The sequence below is a fragment of the Sus scrofa genome, chromosome 1, assembly GCF_000003025.6.
Source record: "Sus scrofa isolate TJ Tabasco breed Duroc chromosome 1, Sscrofa11.1, whole genome shotgun sequence".
Classification (NCBI taxonomy): Eukaryota; Metazoa; Chordata; class Mammalia; order Artiodactyla; family Suidae; genus Sus; species Sus scrofa.
Genome location: NC_010443.5, coordinates 226,004,425 through 226,025,232, shown reverse-complemented (window position 1 = coordinate 226,025,232; position 20,808 = coordinate 226,004,425). Strand labels below are relative to the sequence as shown.

The window sequence follows — 20,808 nt, the reverse complement described above, 5'->3', positions numbered from 1 at the left end:
GGGCCGCTTCTGCGGCATATGGGAGGTTCCCAGGCTAGGGGTCTAATCGGAGCTGTAGCCACCAGCCTATGCCAGAGCCACAGCAACGCAGGATCCAAGCTGCGTCTGCAACCTACACCACAGCTCACGGCAACGCCGGATCTGATCGTTAACCCACTGAGCAAGGGCAGGGATCGAACCCGCCACCTCGTGGTTCCTAGTCAGATTCGTTAACCACTGCGCCACGACGGGAACTCCCAATCTTCCCAATTTTCATTTTCAGTTACCCTAGAAGAATCAGTGAACATCCTCAGCTACCCACAGCATCAGGCCCTTTGTCCTGACTCATTTAGCAAAACACCTCCAGGGACCGTTGGTTATCTTGGGGCCTCTAGCTCTGAAACATTACTGATGGGGAAGTATTATTACAGGAAGAGCGAGGTTTGTGTGGAGCAAATTTCAGCCTCTGCTTACTAAGATGAGGCCAAGCTCACATGAGAGTCAGACCTCTATTTCCAGAACTTAGTCCATTCTTTAGGTACCATCTTGCTTATTTCTATAACACAGTGGCAGTTTTAATAAAAATTTAAAAAAGAATCCAAGGAGTTCCCATTGTGGCTCAGGGGTAACAAATCTGACTAGTATCCATGAGAATGTGGGTTTGATACTGGTTTCACTCAGTGGGTTGAGGATCTGGCGGTGCTGTGAGCTGTGGTGCAGGTCCCAGATGTGGCTGGGATCTGGAGTTGCTATGGCTGTGGTATAGGCCAGCAGCTAGAGCTTAGACTCAACCCCTAGCCTGGGAACTTCATATGCCATGGGTGGCCCTAAAAAAGACATTGAAAGAAAGAAAGAAAGAAAGAAAGAAAGAAAGAAAGAAAGAAAGAAAGAAAGAAAGAAAGAAAGAAGGAAAGAAGGAAGGAAGGAAGGAAGGAAGGAAGGAAGGAAGGAAGGAAGGAAAGAAAGAAAGAAAGAAAGAAAGAAAGAAAGAAAGAAAGAAAGAAAGAAAGAAAGAAAGAAAGAAAGAAAAGAAAGAAAGAAAGAAAGGAGGAAAAAGGGAATTCAATGTCAAAATGGACATTTTGAACAAAATGAATTATTTTTAAGTCTGAGTACCTGGATTCATTTCACTTCGTAGAGGGGTACAGAGTGCTATAAGATTTCTACCTGTATGGTGTTGATAAACACCCCTCCTCCATTGTAACCAGAGCGCTAGCCTGTCTGCAGAAATGCTGAAGCAGATCCCCCCTCCTAGGACATCCGATAATCCACCTGGCTCCCAGTGATTTCATATCATTTCATGGCTGTTATCTATGTTCTCTGGTAACAACTACCTGAGAACTGCCACAGCCTTCATCATGTTTTATTGAAGACAGTGGACTTCCAGTTTGTTAGTCATTACAGTTATTCATTCACAGGAGGAGAACATTCGTCTGTAGGTATCCAGGGCAAGTTTTTCCCTAGAAATACAGGTGAAACCCTCTAGGGTAGAGTCCTAAGTATGGGATACTGACCCATCTTTCCCTCCTTCCCTCCTTCATTTCCTTCCTTCCTTACTGGCTTTTTATACTTTTGCTCTTCTAATTAGTACCATGGCCCACCCTTTCCCAGCCTCCCCAGACACAACCCCTAGAAAATGAGCTTCTTAAATTGAGTATAGAGTAGAAACACAGCTAAAAGCAAAAAAGAGAAGCAAATTAAAATGCTTCAGAAAGCACCCCCTATCCTATACATAATCCCTATTCATTATGGGTGAAATATACTTTAGACTCAAAACCTCTGGTTTTTAGACTTGAAGGAGGCTTCATAACAATTTTATCTGGGGATACAGAAGTGACAGCTAGGAATCCTAGGTATAAAGAAAACGGATTGCAGGAAAACAAATTTCATTAAAACCAGAATGACTGTAGGAAAGGACCCAGCACAGGTCAAAGAGACTGAGGAATTCAGAAGACAGTGTTCCTTCTCCAAGATACCTACCGATGGCAGAGGAGGAAAAAACAATGACAAAACAAAGAAAGATCAAAGATCATAAAGAAGAGAAAATAAATCAACTGGTTTGACCTCAAAGCTCAAATGCCCTTTCCCTTTCTTAACACAAAAATCAAACAGAAGACATTTCCCTCTTCATGTTCATTTATCCTAGCAGTTCTATCCTCCCACAAGATGTTGACTGAAACAGACATTTTCTTAAAAAGGCAACCTTTATACAGTATAAAGTATACAGTTATAAAGTAAAAGAATATAATTAAAAAGAATAGTAATTCACATGTGTGTGGTCTCTCAGATAAAAATGGTTTATTCTTGGAGAGAACAATGATAATATAAGAGCTAATATATTTTGATGATCGATTGCATACACTAAGCACTTCATTGGCATCAACTCAATTTACTGCCTATACAAATTGATTAGGTTAACTGTGTGATGGGGAATCAAAAACTTAAACACAGTAGTTGACTGATCCAAGACTTGGTTAATAATAACTTTTTTTTTCTTTTTCTGCTGCACTCAAGGCATATGGAAGTCCCTGGGCCAGGGATCGAATCCTGAGCCACAGCTGCAACCTACATCATAGCTGCAGCAAGCTGAATCCTTAACCTACTGCATCAGGCTGAAGATTGAAAGCACACCACAGCAGCAACCCAGGCCACTGCAGAGGCAATGCCAGATCCTTACCTGCTGTGCCAAAGTGGGAACTCCAATAATAACTTTTAATTAATCTTTGTTTCCAATACCTATTTGCTCTCTGCATATTAATTCATTTAATCAACATCAAATCCCTGCCAGGGGAATCTTTTGTATACCCATTTTACAGAGACTTAATTCCATAGGTTACATGCCAAGTAAATGATGGAGCCAGGGTTACATAGGTAGAAAATGATGGAGCCAGAGTTATAAATCAGACAGTCTTGATCTACAGGTGTTTGGCTCCAAATCTAGATCTATCTTATCCATACTGCTCCTCATGTAGTATGATCATAGTTAAATTTCTTTTTTTTTTTTTTTTTTTTTTTTTTTGCTTTTTAGGGCCCCTCAGGTGTGGCATATGTAAGTTCCCCGGCTAGGGGTTGAATCAGAGCTACACCTGCCGGCCTGTGCCACAGGCACAGCAATGTGGGATCTGAGCCACGTCTGTGACCTACACCACAGCTGACTGCAATGCCAGATCCTTAACCCAATGAGCAAGGCCAGGGACTGAACCTGCATCTTCATGGACAGTGTCAGGCTTGTTACCACTGAGCCACAATGGAAACTCCCATAGTTAAACTTCTTTTTTAAAAAAGTTATGATATATAGAATAAATATGCAATGAATCTGTGTGTGTGAAAGAATAGCTATAGATAATATCCAACAATCAGCTAAAGCTGGTCAAATTCACAAATTTGAATGGTGTCCATAAATGATCAATTCTTTTTATCTTTAACCAATAAATGCATAGTGCACTGTTAATATATTAAAAGTCTTTTGTTATTTATTAATGTGAAGCCTTGAGCTTATGCAATAGTCTTGTTACCGAATTTTCTTGTGTTTCTTTTAAATTAATGTTAAAGTTTCATCTCTCCCTCTAGTTATTTATTATTAAGGCAGAGTAATTTGTAGTCTGTCATCATGTATAATTTCCTCTTGAGCAGATATGCAATAAGACAAGTAGACAAATATGAGCATTTCCAAATGGGAAAAGACCAATTAAGTCACCTGCTATGAAGTACAATGTCAATACCAGATCTTTCAAATTGGTCTAGGGGTAGGGAATTAAAAGTGGAAAATTTAATTTATATTTTCTGGAGTCCTTAGGCCAGCAGGGAAACATGTATTTTAAATTCTCTGCATAAGGTTGTCTATCTGAAGCTATTTTTGGTCTTCAAAAAAAAAAAAAAAAAAAAAAAGAAGTCTATCACATCTTAATTTTGATCCTAGAGATTAAGATGGTAGAATAAAAGGACTGGAGTTCAACTTCTCTCCTAAAAACCACAAAATCACAACCAAATGCTGAGCAATCTTCAACCAAATGGACTGGAAACTTTCAAAAAGATATTCTACTCCAGAAGACAAAGACAAGGCCACATCAAGAGGTAGGAGGGGGAGTTCCCGTTGTGGTGCAGTGGTTAAAGAATCCGACTAGGAACCATGAGGTTGCGGGTTCAGTCCCTGCCCTTGCTCAGTGGTTAAGGATCCAGCATTGCTGTGAGTTGCTGTGAGCTGTGGTGTAGGTTGCAGACGCGGCTCCCATCCTGCGTTGCTGTGCCTCTGGCATAGGCTGGCAGCTACAGCTCTGATTCGACCCCTAGCCGGGGAACCTCCATATGCCGTGAGAGTGGCCCAAGAAATGGCAAAAAGACAAAAAAAAAAAAAAAAAAAAAGAGGTAGGAGGAGCGATTATGCAATATAAGCAACCCCATACCTCCTGGTGAGAAGCCCCAAGGACTGGAAAGTAACACAGAGACTCACCTATAGGAGTGAGAGTTCTGAACCCCGTCAGGTCCCCATGCCTGTGGATAAGGCATTGGGATAAAGAGCCCCAGGAGCATCTGGCATTGAAGGTCAGTGGGGCTTGTGCGCAGGACATGGGTCAAGGGAAATGGAGACCCCATTCTTAAAAGGCGCACACAGACATTCACGTGCACTGGGTCCCAGGGCAAAGCAAAGTCTCCATAGGAATCTGGGTCAGACCTGTCTGCAGTTCTTGGAGGATCCCTGGGAAGACAGGGGGTGACTGTGGCTTGTTGTGGGGGAATGGCAGTGGCAGCAAAGCTCTTGGGAATATTCATCAGCTCATGTTTCTCTGGAGGTGGCCATTTTGGGAAAATCTGGCCCCACCCATCAGGGCTGAGAAGCCCCAGGCCAAACAACAATACAGGTGGGTCACAGCCCCACCCATCAGTAAACAGGCTGCCTAAAGACCCCAGCAGGCGCACAGCTGCCTCTAATCTCACCCAGAGACAAAGCCCCACCCACTAGAGGGATAACAATCAGCTCCACCTACCAGTGGGCAGACACCAGTCCCTCCCTTCAGGAAGCCTACAGAAATTCTGATCCTATAATTTATTATTAGGAAGAAGTAGATTTTGATTCTGAGAAAGACTTGTATTCTCCAGCTTGAAAGACATTCAAGGATTAAGTACATGGTTTTAATAATAATGTTGGAATCACAATGGAAATATATTTCCTGGAAGTACAAATGTACAGCTTCCTCAGCAAAATATGCAAAACAATGTGGTTAATAAGGTGCATCTCTGCAAGTAACCATGGGACTTTAGCAGAGCCCTTTTATAAGGCTGGCATGACAGTAAAACTCCATGCCATCACCATATGATGTAGAACTTTGCAGCATACTCTGTAGTAGAAATGATCAAATCTGTTTTTATATGAAAAAGAAAAGTTGGGAACCATCATTTGAGAACCTGGTCTATAGTAGTATAGGGATCCAGGCCCACTGGAATCAGGATGGAAACAGCATGAGTTTTAGACATGATGTGAGTTCCCCTTGTGATTATGCCATTTACTGGACAAAGCTCTGTGGAAACTTAATGAAGGGTGGTAATTTGAGACTCCTTCAAAATTAGATTTTAAAAATATTTGTTTAGTATTTATCTAGATGTGGAACAATGTGTAATAAGAAGGTGGATTATTATGACTTTTGGGAGGGGAGCACAAAGAGAGTGCTTCTCTTTGCCACTTAACCATAATCCATAATCACTTATATTATTTGCCTAGACTTTGTGAACTTTCTCTCCACACACCTCCCACACATATCAACACATTTGGATGTAAGATCAACCCTTGCCCGTCTTTATTAGTATTGCATCCTTAGTGCCTAGAAACATGCCTGATAAATGATAGGCACTCAATAAATTTGTTCAGTTGATTAATCAATCAATCGAGCTTATTCAGAAGAATAAATGAGATGTTAGATGATCCTTTTTAAAGGGAATATAATAACCTTTCTGAAATTTTTGAAATAGTAAATGTCCATTTCTTTATGAGAAAAAACATTCATACTAGTTTTATAATATAAAGTACATATTTTATGAATAGGGTACATGTTTAACCTACTTTTTTCTCAAAAAAATTGCAGGAAAGGTGAATTATGCAGGACTCTTTTAATATAAGTCTGTTTTCCATTTAACGGTTTCAGTAATTTATAACACAAAAGAATAAACAACTTCACATGTTTACGTATCTCAAACTGATTATAACTAAATTTTGTGGAAACTCCAAATGTGGAAATAGAAGGCCCTAAATATAAAAGGATTGCCCAAATTATTAGCCAAGAAGGGGCAAAAAGACCTCAACCTTTCAAAAACTAATTGTATGTCTCATTTCTTCCCACTTTCCATTCAGTTCAGCTTCAAAGACCACCATAGACACATGCTTTCCCAATCTGTGGTAAAGTACTTTCTATGAGATGATTAGTCCAATTCAAAGACTCTGAGTTACTCTTGGATAAGTTTCATACTTTTCAACTAATACAATAGCCCAAAAGCATATGGTGCACTTCTGATTATCATTAAGATCTTAATACATTGAGTATCTTGTAGAATATGAAATACATAAGTAAATAAATAACTCATTCAAAAATAAATACATGAGAACATGAAAAATAATACCCCAAGGATAACTATCAAGGAAATCTATAACCACTTATCCTGCCATTGTCCTAGCTTAATCTTTTCTAGGACATGGTGCAAAAGAAAAAGTTTATAAAATCTTCAAAGTAAAAATCAGCATGTTACATTGAGAAAAGCACAAGCTTTGGGCCCATATAGACTTCACCTTATATCTTGGTTCTTCTAACTAATTCTGGTAGACGTATTTATTTAATCATAAGTCTAACACAGAAAACTAAAGTGCACACTGAAGACATATTAAAGATTAAATGAAATAATATTTGCAAAGTGTCTGAGTGGCACTCAGTAAATGACGGTTATGGCGATTGTTGACAAAATGGAAAATAAGGGTCAATTCTCCACAGTGAGGCAAAGCACCATGAAAGGTGAAAAAAATCAGGGCAATCTAATCAAATAATAAATCTGGAAAATAATCTACATTTTCTTGAACTGTCCAGGTTAACTGCTCCAAATTTTCTGAGGGAAGAGAGGAGGGAAGATGACTGAAAGCATTATTGAGTAGCACTCAATCTGTTTTTCCCACTGTGACACACATGATAGATGATGGTCAAATGTGTAAGTCATTCCTATGTACAATTTCTGGCAATAAAAATAATGCCATCTGTTTCTATCCCACTCAGGATAGGCTACTGAAACACAAGTGAGCATGACATTACTATTGAGATAGGTTGGAATCTGCTCTAGAGTACTTCAAAAACAAATAATTTGCAACTGTATATATTTTACTATCACTAATTACAAATTTCTTGGGATACATCTCATAACTGATCAAGATGTATCTTTATTGTTTCATAAATGAGTAGACTGAGGCCTAGATGTATTAAATGACTGGCTTAGAATCAAACAGTGAATCTGTAGTAAAACAAGAACCTAATCCAGAGTTCTTACCATACAAACCGTATCAAGATCTTAATGCTCTAAATGGCCTTCTGTTTTGCAATGCCTCTCAAGGTACTATATTTTAGTTACACAGATAAAACTTAAGAATTCCATGATATCTGTTCTTTTTTAGATGTGTCTAAAATTCCTTTTCCATTTCTGCTATTTAGTTTTATTCAACACATATTCATTAAAGCCAAGATGTTTTAGGTCTGGGGATCCAGGAGTGAACAAAACAAAATCTCTGCCTTCATGCCTATTGGCAGAAATGAACAAAATATAAAATGAAACAAAATGGCACTTAACATTAAATTTAAAATACAGTCTTTTGGATAGTGATAAACGTTGAGAAAAATAAAGCAAGAAAGGGATGGTACAGGAATATGTGAGAGGAAGTTCAATTAATGAGCTGCTATATTTTAATTCATTGTCATCTGATAATGAGAGAGGACTAGGGGATAGTCACTCCTAAAACGTGCCCAATCATGTCAGTGAAATATCCATCCACTGTGTTTTCTCCCTATGGAGCCTCCATTTTAATTAGGCAACACCCCATTTAGCCAGCAGGAAAATCTGCCCCACTATCTGGAGAGGCATGGAGGAAAATCAGATCCTAGTCAAAACTATTAAAAACCAGAATATGGCAAGATTGTGCTCAAAGTTATTTTAAATATCATTTCCTTTTCTTTATATGCTTTATTATTTAAAAAAAGACTTACTATTATATTTACAATATTTTCAAAGTTTTATTTGCCTTATTTTAAACCTATACCATTATATTAAATAGGATTTTGATTGGGCATATTCTCCTGCCTTCTCTGTACATTATGAATATTGTATAAAATGAAGACACAATATGATATTCATATAATGAGTTCCTGGATGATTATTGCTTATTCTACTTCTGAGGTTTTAAAATGATGCTTTAAGATTTCTTCATTGTTTTCAGATATTGTTCATTTTAATTACTGTCTAATATCCAAGTAAATATATATTTTCAATGTCATGTTCATTGCCAAAATAAAATCTCTGTCTTCCCAATGATATGACTCAGTATCATTGTGCTCAATACTGACTTCCATGTGTAGGAGAAAAATCAAAGTCACAATGAGAACAATTTGGTCTACTGTAGAAAGGCAGAGTGGGATCTCCAAAGCTGTGATTGGTAAGTGCTAAGAAATCTTCATAGCAAGCAAAGGGGATGTAAAAATGTCTTTGTTTTATTGTATTTAATCTTTCCAAAAGTGTAGAAACTGAGAAAGTCATCTGAGAAGCTTATAAGACATTTATCTGGGACAGCATTCCCCATCTAATGAGATTGGATGAACACTTACTTTCAATTGCCTTGATTTTATTTTCCCATGGGATACAAGCAGCTTTAAAGTTCTCAAAATCACGGAGAAATTTTGCCCATTTCTGAAAAGAAAGCCAAATACAACAATAAAACCCAACCATTTGTTGGTCAAGATGTTTATCCCCCACACCAATCCCAAAATATCTCAAGACAATGAGCTTGGAAAGATCTCTCTGGCACCACATAATGCTTTCTGTAAAAAATGGAAGATGGGTTTCATTTGCAGTTAAAAAAAAGTTAACTATGTTTTACAGAAAATACAGTGACCACTGAGAAAGATTTGTTTATTCTGTCACACAGTAAGAGAGCAGGAACTGAGTTAGCACCTAATAAAGTGATAAGCAAATGGTATGCATTGAATTAAATATTCATTTCATGAAGAAATTAATGAAGTATAAATAAGACATAGTTCCTGCCTTGAAGGATTTCTGAATCTACTTGAGTAGACTGTACATAAACAGGTAATTTCTACACAGGATGGAATCTCTTTCATTTTGGAAGAGGTAGAATAGTCAGCTAAATGGAAAGGCACAATGTCATAGGAAAGGGGAAAAAAAAAGAATCATAAATTAGTTTTTATAAAAGATCTTCCTTCCATTTGCCCAAGATCAAGATCAAGAGGAAGAATGAGAATGGGGCGGAGAACTTTGCATATGTACACATTATCCTGGGATGATGTAGGAGCTAGAGAGGCATGTGGACCCTAAATGAGTTAGGAGACAAGTGAGAAGTTCGAAAGATTACCAAAGCCAGAAACAATCCGAATGTTCATCTATAATAGAAGTAATAAATATACTGCAGTATCTTCATACCATGGAATACAACTCATTAATAAAAATGAACTATAACTCCCACGGCATGATTATATACCTCATGAACATAATATCGCATCAAAGGAGCCAGAAACGAAAGCATAAATACTATATGAGTCGATGTATTTAAATTGTAAAAGCAGACAAAACTAATCTACAGTATATCAAATATATATCATAGATCTATCTATATATTTCATACTTAAGATATATGAACTTTATTCATAAAACTCCATATTTATGGTAATATATTTAACTTTAGGTGATATAACATCTGTAAAGATATAATATCTACATATCTATTTTGAATGTGAAAATAATTAAATATGGAAGGATTTTTATATAAGCATTCAATGCTTATAGAAGGATTTAATTCAGCGCTTGACACATAATAAGTGCTAAATAAATGCTAGTTTCTTATCTTTTACAAAATATCTATATTATGTTGGCATATCATTTGTTTTTTATTTTCAATCCAATTTATAGTTGATGTTCCTGGTAGAGAAGAGCTCTATGGCCCTATAACTTACAGACATTTTGAGAAAGGAACATTAACCAAGAACTCCTTAACTCCCAAGAAATGAAAATGAAAGAGGCACCATCTCTTACATTTGCAAATGATATAATCACACAATTCAGTCTTTCAATATAAATCAATATTTCTCAACTTACTTTTCATTTTAACTCCTTTAAAGGAGACTTTTGAGATAATTTTTTTTTCTAAAACATCCCCTTCTCCAAATTTTAAAAAGATAGCTGTGTACCTACTATATGTGTACCTGTTATATATACATAAGGTACAAGATTTATTTCATTCTCTCAGACTAGAACCAATTTTACCATCCCCTGGGGGCAAAATGACTTCTATTGACCATATAGACCATAGATGGCATCAAACTGAGCTATGAAAATACTTACCTTGGCCATCATCATCTTAAATGCAAACCATTGTTTTCCTTTTCCTTTCCCAAGAGCCCCTTCATTTTCACTCACAAATTTTTTTGCTTCCCTGAAAAAATAAAACAAAATAAGGGGTGGGTGGTTATGGGTTGAGATTAAACAGTATAAAGGTAGTGGACATTTACTTGTATTAGATCTACTGTCTTATTTCTTCTAGACCCTTCTAGGCCCTTAACAAGTGAATGCAAGCTGAATTTCATAACCTTGGGACTTATAAATGGCCAAGTGTTTAAGTTTTCTAATTCTGGCCAGAAAAAATAAGGTATTTTAGTCTCATTAATCAGCTGGAGTCAATGAAAAGCAAGGAATTTATGCTAAGTGTCAAAATATAGAGCCCTAGTTCTTCTAATTTCTGCTACATGTAAAATTGAATCTGAAGTTTACTTCAGGTTCTGGCAGTCAGAATGTTTGTTTTTAAAATACTTTCTTTTCTTCTTTTTCAAGGATTGCTTTTAAAAGTAGGGCAGAGAGTTTAGGACAAACTGACATAGAACACATTTATTGACCTGGTATTTAATCTCATAAAAGCAATTATGACTTAAAACAGAAAAATCATACTACGTAAAGCAAATGGGGTTGAGGGAGGGGAGAAAAGGAAAGGAATGTTTTTTGGCCTCACATTCTGAAAGGGTTTCAAATTTAAACTTTAACATTATTTCCAAGTATTTGTACATTTATAGTAGTCACATTTGTGTCTTTGTGTGTTAAAAAGCATTAATTCATCAAAATGGATAATGTAAACATTTTAAATATACTACAACTTTTGTAACGTTCATAGTCATTTTTGCTATTGTTTGAGATATGAAAAGAATTTTAAAGACAGAGGCAGTCCAGGCTTGTCTTGACCTCTCAGGGGTCATCAAAGGTATAACTCAAGAGAACCTAGGGGATAACTCAAACCTGGGTGTCAGTTCTATAGGTACAATGCTGCCATCAGTTGGGTAACCCCTAGAAAGTGTGGTTTTACTGATAAGACCCTTCAACACATGACTGTAAATAAACACACAAAGTACTCTTTAAAAAATGAAAAGATAAAAGTTCATCCTTAAGTTGGTGAAGGATTTTTTGTGTTCCTTAGTATCAGTGCTAAATGTCTAATTTTACAGTACTTGATATCAACTTAGTTGATAACTAGACAATGGTGCTCAGTTACACACCTGTGCAGGTGCACCCACTGATGTTCTGCCATAAAAACACAAGCACAACAGAAAAGATTTTTTCAGTCATCAGACTCCCCACATCATTTTCTTGATGACAGGGACAATATCTTTTCCTTTTGTATTTCCCACAGCATTGCTCACTACTTTGACCATAGGATGTGTTTAATAAACTTAAATCTTCTTGAAATAGACCCAAATGGCATAACTCTGGTAGATAGAGACAGGAGAGCCTCTAATAATGCATTTTCCACATCAATTAATGCTTGAAGGCACAGTCATTCCTAGACTTTGGGATTACACCCTTCTCATTAATCTTCTCAGAAACTTAATAGGGCAGCTTCCTGGAAATGAAGAAAAGTTATTAGGCTGGCCTTGACAAACACCTTGACATTTAACATGACTTCTGGGCTGTGACATTAATTGAAAAACAGTTTCTAAAACACTCTACACATTCTAAAATGTTCAATAAAGCCACATTAACAAGTATAAACTAAGCTCTCATGGTTTTTAGATCTATGAAATCAAGAAAACATATCATATTTAAGCTTTAACTATGTATTATAGAGAAGATAAGGCAGGAGTGAGTGTGGTTATCTAGCAGACACTTTATAAAATGTTGAACTGATATAAACTCCAAACCAAGTAACCTGAGTTCTAACACAGCCTCTGTGATTTGTTTCTATATTCTTACCCACGTTTTTGACACTCTCTGTACCCATGATGAGAAGTGTCCTGCTTCTCAGAGGAATGCCTACTTGCTCAGGACTCACACACACCTGAGCAAGTTCTGGCACAACTTCCTTCAGTTACTATGAAGCTTTTAACAGGTCACGATTCTCAAACAAACAAAAATTTGGGAAATTGCTTCCCTGATTGCAGGGGTGATAGCAAGAATAAGGTAAGATTATAGGTGTGAAAATGTTGGAGGGGTTATTGCATTGTCAATTCCTTGCTCACACTTGTTTTGAAAGCAAGAATTTGTTCTAACATGATTATTATATTACAGAACAATTTGAACACAAATTGTATGTTTGTTTATGTGTGGTTTTATCTATAACAAACACTGGATGAATGTGAAAAACTGCATCCAGCTAAACCTAGCAGTGTAGGAATATGCAAAATATACACAATTTATCAATAACTTTCCTCACGACACCCCACCTGTTAGAAAAGCCACATCCATTCAGAGATAGAGTTTAAAAGACCCTCCTTTCATGTTTCATAATAATTTACAAACCGCAATCTTGTCATTTCCACAAGCGAACTTCAGGTCTTTTTTAAGGTAAACTGCCATATTTATTGCAGGGATTATGCATTTCTCAACCATTTAAAATGTAACAAATGTTGGAGTTCCTGTTGTGGCTCAGTGGTTAACAAATCCGACTAGGAACCATGAGGTTGTGGGTTCGATCCCTGGCCTTGCTTAGTGGGTTAAGGATCTGGCGTTACCATGAGCTGTGGGTATAGGTCACAGACATGGCTCAGATCCCGCATTGCTGTGGCTGTGGTGTAGGCTGGCGGCTACGGCTCCGATTAGATCCCTAGCCTGGGAACCTCCATTTGCTGCAGGAGCAGCCCTAGAAAAGGCAAAAAGACAAAAAAATAAAAAAATAAAATGTATAAAATGTTACTGTCATTCTCTTAAATTTGTAACTTTTTTTAATGTGTCACTGATGATGTTTCAGAATACTGCACCCCATCTCCATTTTTCCTGTAAGCCCTGTAGTTTTCAGTATCCAATTTTGCATTTTATGATGATTTTAAGAACCCATACATCATGTTATAGCAATTATTTTGCATCAAGAATTCTAAAATTTATAAAATCAAGTATATATAGGAATTATCACATAATTCTTGATTACAATAAACATATATAAATGGAGATTCAAAAGTTCTGCTTAGTAGTAAAAGCAAAAACTTTTTTTCAAATGTAATAAAGTGCCTATTTTATGGGCATATCCACTGTTCATGATATTTACCAGGTAATTAAAGAGCATCAGTTTGGCCTATTAGAATTATATTACTCTCTAGCTGAGTGGCCAATTAAAAAACATGACTGATATAAGCAGTCAAAAGTGTAAAGAAATAGCTATTCTACTCCATATTCGACAAGATTTTTAATTTTGTATGTTAATGATTATGTTATAGGAATATTAAACTAGCAAGATTTTAAAGAGAGAGGGAAGTCAGGGATATAACCAAACTTAAATCACCATAAAATGAATTATAAATTAATTCAGCAATATAGAAATATATTTACATAGTATTCATAAGGTTTTTATCAGTCGTTATAGATGTAATTTGCCTTTGAATTATCTAAACAAGTTTTTTTGTCTCTTAAATTGCCAAATTCTCCTTGATGCTAGACACAGTTTCATATTTCTCTTCCGATTACTACCCTACCCCACCCTCAATATATATATCCTACCTTTCATTTTCAAACAAAAGTCTGGACTTCATATAATATCAAGTATGAATTTCTTCTCTTCCTAATGCCTTAGTGCTATCTTCCATTCTCCAAGAGATGGTCCCCAAGTTTCATACCAAAGGGATTCCTGAACAGCCATCCTAGCTCCTCTTGCTCCCCACTGCCCACTCTGGCCAAAATAACACCAGACTCAACTCATCAGAAGCCTGGGGATGACTTTAAAACAAAGCCAGGAACATGCAGTGGGCAGAGAATAACTGTAAAACAAGAACGGATTCTGATTCCCCCTAATCTGATGCTCTTGCATTCTTACTCCTTTTGGCCTAGAAGAGGGGGCACTGGTGTGGAAGAGCTCAGTTAAAGATCACACCTATAAGTTCCCTTCGTGGCTCAGTGGTTAACAAATCCGACTAAAAACCATGAGGTTGCAGGTTCGATCCCTGGCCTTGCTCAGTGGGTTAAGGATCGGCATTGCCGTGAGCTGTGGTGTAGGTTGCTGATGCGGCTTGGATCCCTTGTTGCTGTGGCTCTGGCATAGGCTGGCGGCTACAGCACCGACTAGACCCCTACCCTGGGAACCTCCACATACGGTGGAAGCGGCCCAAGAAATGGCAAAAAGACAAAACAAAACAAAACAAAAAAAATCACACCTAAACACTATTTTCAGTGTTGACCTGTGCTGGCATGACTTAAGGATGAAAGAAATCTAGTATCACCCAATCCAATCTTCCCTGATAACAGATTTCTTAACTAGAAGACAGCATCTTTCACTATGTCTTTAGAAACAAGACACAACAAGAAACTACCCAATATGGAGATAAACATTGACTGACACACTAAAGTACCCATGACAGATGTCAGAATGCAAGAGAACAAAGAGCAAACTCTTTGAAAACTTAAAAAAAAAAAAATTATATTTTTCCTGTAATGAATCCATTTTTCTATCTATTTGTATTGATTTGGATAATCTAAAGGGATTTTTTTTCTACATGGCTAAAATGAAATAGACTTTTGTGGATAAACTTAGAATATCTATTGGCCTCAAACCATCCAAATATTTGACTGAAAAATGTGTGTCATCCCCTTGAACTGCATTCAACAAAAGCTGCCTGCCAAGACTGTAATCCGGTCTCTAGGTCTCAGAGCTCAAAGCCCTCGTACAATATACACAGCTCTCTGAGCTGTAACCCCAGACCCAGGGATAAATAATTGAGCAAGGTCTATTTAATGACGATAATACCTGGGCTCATCATTCATTTATCAACCCCTTGTGTTGGTAATTAGAATAATAAGGTTTCCTGGGCTTTCAAGAATGCTTTCACAGTTAGTTGAAGGCGCACAATTTGGCCTAACTTACAAAATGGATAATTTACCTATAACACATGATACAATCCTAATTACACAAGGGAGTTAGGAAATGCTATGTTGCCTTTGACACATTCTCATCCCAGGAAACATGTTTCTCATTTGGGTTAGGTTAAGTTGACATTTCTTTCCTCTTGTTTTCAGTTTGATAGTACCATTGGGCAACCAATTTATTGCTCAAATAAACAAAAGACCTTTCAAAACTGGTATTTAAGGCAACTGTAACCAGAACTCATCTCATGAATACTTCCTTCCAGTAAAGAGATCAGAAGAATGAAGCCTTTTTCTAATAAGCACTGCCATTTAAAATAAAAAAAATTTTAAAAAATTTGACCAATTTAAGTTGACTAAAAATCAGAACTCTGACTTTTCCTAAAATATTACTAAGTAGCTGGAAGGAAGTTGCAAAAGTAAGAAGATAGTTTAATTAATGTACAGAGATCAAAAATAAGGATTATAGAACTTTCTAGATAATAAATTCCAAAATTAGATTGGCAGAATTATTTTAAATCATTCTAATACTGGAAGTGATGATTCAAAACTTGTACTTTTATAACAGGGATGCTAGTGGCAGTAGTTGTAATGACTAAGATGCTCAGTTGCTTCACCTATAAAACAGAGACAGTAATAGCTATGCTACAGAGTTATATGCTTTATAGGAAATAACATGTGTGATGAGTTTAGTAATAATGTATGTAATGTGTCTATGGCAAACAAGAAGAGCACTGTAAATGGTAACTATTCTTTTTCTTCTTTCTTTTTTTCTTTTTTTTTTTTGAGAGGGAGGAGGAGTTGAAGTAGAAAAGAATAGCTTTATTGTTTTACCAGGCAAAGGGGGCCACAGCAGGCTAGTGCCCTCAAAACTGTGTCTCCATGGTAACTACTCTTAATAGTAATAATACTAATAAGGCTGACTTTAATCTTTATGCTAACTCTCCAAATTAAAAAACTGAAGACTAGATACTTCCAGGCAAAACCCTTCAGAAAGCCAATCTATTTCTCTACAGATTATGGCTTTAATGAGATGTGAGAATAGTGGAAATTGTTCTTCTTAATAAAAGAGCAAAAGAGAATTCAGCTTCACATTTGAGACCTGATGAGAGGGCCCAGGTGTCCAGCTTCAGAAGCTCCAGTTATGATGCTGCTGAGAAGGAGGCAATGGTGGGTGCCAGTCTGAGTCCTGCCCACATGCTGTACTGCTGCAGACAGCTCAGAACGCTTGGGCAGCTCGGGATTCTGTGATAAAAGGCAAAAAGAGATTTCTCTACCTTGAGTAGGACCAAGTTCTATTCAGTTCTACGATCTGTATCGTATAATTAAGATAACTGAGACAAAGACTTGAGTCCTGGCTCTGTCACATATTTGCTGTATGCTCTTAGAGAGATGTCATTGATTCTAAGTTTCTTGCCATAAAATGTGATCAGCAACAGTAACAACAATAATAGCTAACATACTGAGTGTTTGCCATAAACCAGGCATTATTTATGTCCATCATCTCCAATTCCCACCAAATTCTATAAGGTGGGAACTATTATTGTCCCCATTTCAGAGATGAGGAAATGGAAGATTAGATCAGTAAAAGATGTGCCCAAATTTACCCAAAGGGTAGGCGGTACAACTCAGGAACTGAGCTCAGTATCTCCATTTCCCAAAATACTATCATTATTTACCTCATGGGATTGGTAAAAGGATATATACAAATTGAGACAACAAAAACAATACGGTACTTGATATACCATGAGTAAATGGTACTTTTTATTATTATTCAAAGATATTTATTGTTTTTCTGGGAAATCTCTATGATACCTTGTGTAAAACACAAGGATAAAGAACAACTTGGGAGTTCCTGTTGTAGCTCAGTGATAACAAACCCGACTAGGATCCATGAAGATTCGGGTTTGATTCCTGGTTTCATTCAGTATGTTAAGGATCTGACGTTGCAGTGAGCAATTTACAATAACGTCAATGGCCAAAGACTGGGCAATTACACAACTAATTAGTTCCTCTATTTTCCAAACTTAGAATATTGTCGTATAGTTTTTTTTTTTTTTTATAGTAAAAGAAAATAGATTTTTATTTGTTTCAAGGCACTGTGCCATACGAAGAGAAAAGACAAATGTGGTCCTATGCTTTTCTATAAAGCAGTTATAACTCCATCAGAAAGCTAAGCTATAGATAAATATTTAGGGCATCATCTAATTACTACCAAATGAGTAAACAGTAAAATTTAGTGCTGAAAGATCTGGAGGAGAGAGTAGGATGGTTAGAAGGAAACTTGAACAAAGGAGGATTCAGCTATATAGTCAAGGCTGCAGGAAGGACATTTCAGTGCTGGGAAATGGAGTGGACAATGGTGAAGAGATGGAAATGCACCTGGAGTCTTCAGGTGGGTGATGAAAAAAATAGTCTAAGTGCTTTAGAGGAAGAGTGAAGAGTTGGCATTCCCTGATGCCAGGTTAAGCAGTGCAAAAATTCATTCTGATGTCAATAAGGACCCATGATGATTTTTTAGCAGGAAACTGATAGCTGCAGTACAGTGTGCTATATGAAAAATGTTGCAACAATGATGTGCCAGATGAATTAGAGGAAAACAAAAGGAGAGGCTGGATGTAACTTGATTCCTAGTGCCTTTATATAGGCTGTTTCCTCTCTCTGCCATGCCCTTCCCCTCTAGATCACCCGTTTTCTTCCTTTTCATATTTAGTTCAATAGCCAAGCCAACACTGCAGCTCCTCCATAAGGTCTTTCCTGATTTCCTTTCTAACACTCCCCTCCAACCCCAAGTCAGAGTGATTTAAACCTTTTGCCATTTATGTAGCAGTTACCTTATTTGTTGTAGTTAACCCAAAGTCCATTTTCATCACTGCACTTGGATTTCCTAAAGACAAGTTTCCTATCTTTTGTTCTAATTTCCCAATGTTTAATATAGCACCTGGCAGAGGGGTAAATTTCAACAAATCCTAGTTGAATGAATGAATGCCTATAAGAAGACAAGATAACAGTTGAGCTGTGGTTCCTAAACTACCTACACCTCAGAATCACCTGTGGGATCTTTTAAAAATTCCAAAGGTCAAGCATCCTCAACTTCAGACCTCTTAAGTCACCATCTCTAGGGGTGGGACATAGGCATCAGTATTTTTTAAGGTCCCTAAATAATTGCAACATGCGACTGGGTGAGGACCAAATTTGGAACTTAACCAATTTGCTGAGACTAGTAAATTGAGAGACTTTTACAAGGTCAAGCGGTTGTTGGAGAGTTGGACTAAAAACTTACTTTATCAAATATAATTATCTTGGTGTCCCTTTGCATTGGCAGTACTCTACATATTTTGAAACAATAAATTTTTTGATGAAATAGCTTTATTTTTCAAATCCGTAACTCCTCTCTATCTTATATCCCTAAAGGGTAACTGAATAAAAGCATCTGAAACAGTTCAAGAACAAGTAAAAATATTGCCTGTATATTCATTATACCTCTTAGCCTATATATGTAGCTTATTTTGATGTGCTTTTCTAGCACCACTTCATAGATTTCAAAGATTTAAAATATATATATATATATATATATATATATATATATATGTTACATATATATATATACATACGTGGAGATAGATAGACAGAGAAAGTGTGTTAGCACACCAAGACCTCTCAACATTTTGTCAGCAATGAAATTACAATGATCTGTGCACATAGAGTTCTCAAGACACTTTTTCACCAGCTCTAATGACATTCCTAGAGATGTATCAAAGCCAGCTATTGGTGATGGTGAAAACCAAAGCAAAGCTTGAGCAGGTCAAATTTGTATTAAGTTCAACGTCACTACCCATAGAAATTCTTCAGATCTAGAATGACTTCTTTGCTCCCTGGGTCAAAGAACCAATGCTAATTTTCTTGACTGGCTTAAATGTCAAATAAAAACTCAAACATATTTAGTCGTACGCTAGAAGTTAGTCGAGCATCTCAGAGAAATTTTAGCTGAAATTAAGGAGAAGCAATATAGCGGGGCTTTAGCGGTTTAATAAAGAAAGAAAGTACACTAGATCCTCTTTCTACTCTTGATTAAATCTCTTCCTAACTTAGCTCTACCTGGTTAAGAATCAATTTATGGGGTGTGTGTGTGTGTGTGTGTGTGTGTGTGTGTGTGTGTGTGTATTCCCTTATAATAGCAGGGAGAGGGGAAAGAAGACCATATAGATTTCCCTAGGAGTTAAAAGGTTGTGCTGAGTTTTAGATATTAGTCACAAGATAAACTTGTTTTCTAACATACAAAGACCCCAAAATAGTTTAAGATTTATACCCTCATCAGCAGAGACAATAGGCAACTAAGTTGCTATAAAGAACTGTTTCTCCACCTAAAACAATTTATAATGGCAAATTTATCAATAGCTCTCCAGATCTTATTAAGCTCTATATCATTTTTTTAATTTTGGTTTTTGCCTTTATTTTAATGAATCAATTGAGCATGCAATTAGCAGCACTAATACCTGGAAGTCGGGGTGGCATTATGTGGGCTGCAGAGTTCTAGGCCATATCTCTAAGACGTCTAGGTATATCCCAGTTTATTATTATTGCTTTGGCTTTTGAGAAGAAATGAGATTTGGAAGAATGTGTCCTTAAAGCCACAAATGAATCTTAAGATCAGGAGTTTAAGAGTAATAAGAAAAGTTAAATCTAAAATATAACCTCAATTATTCTCAACATCAAAGGTTTGCAGAATGGCAATATACCCTCTCCCTACCCTCACTATGGGAAAATTATATTCAGCAGTAGTTAGAAATAGCACTGAAAATATAGATTGGTTGTACATAGCTGTAAGAAGGACATATTCAAAATTCTGATCAAGTAAATTTATTTCCATAATTTTTTCATTCTCCCTTTTACTTAGCCATTTTTTCTAAGTATTTATTGTGTTTTATGTTTTTAGCAATGAGTTAAGTGCTTTGAAAGAGATAAGAGAAACATGGAGATTCCTTTCTGAAGCTTAAACTCCATTAAGAAAAAGAGACATAGACCCATAAATTATTATGCACAGTACTAGGCAATCTCGAAGTGAAAAGGGAGAGGGCAGTAGAGGCCTGAGAGCTTGCTGAAGACACTGTAGATGAGATAAAAATTAAACTGGACATTAAAGGGTTGATAGAATTTGAGTAGGCAGAGGAAGGCATTCTGGGCATTGATTTGCAGGAATTTCCCTAACAGTGGAGCTATTTCCACCATGAACCTAAAGTACAATCTCAT

The 20,808-nt window shown here is 36.7% G+C and overlaps 1 protein-coding gene across 7 annotated transcripts in view; it reads right to left on the bottom strand.

Annotated features, from left to right (window-relative positions):
- The window catches only part of TMC1 (transmembrane channel like 1), a 396,445-nt gene that overhangs the window by 85,813 nt on the left and 289,824 nt on the right, over positions 1 to 20,808 (bottom strand). For all 7 annotated transcript variants that reach the window (XM_021064884.1, XM_021064871.1, XM_021064852.1 and 4 more), the window contains 2 exons: positions 10,573 to 10,663; positions 8,823 to 8,904 (listed from right to left, as the gene is read on the bottom strand). In XM_021064884.1, coding sequence (XP_020920543.1) covers positions 8,823 to 8,904; positions 10,573 to 10,663 — 173 coding nt within the window. The remainder of the gene's footprint in view (positions 1 to 8,822; positions 8,905 to 10,572; positions 10,664 to 20,808) is intronic.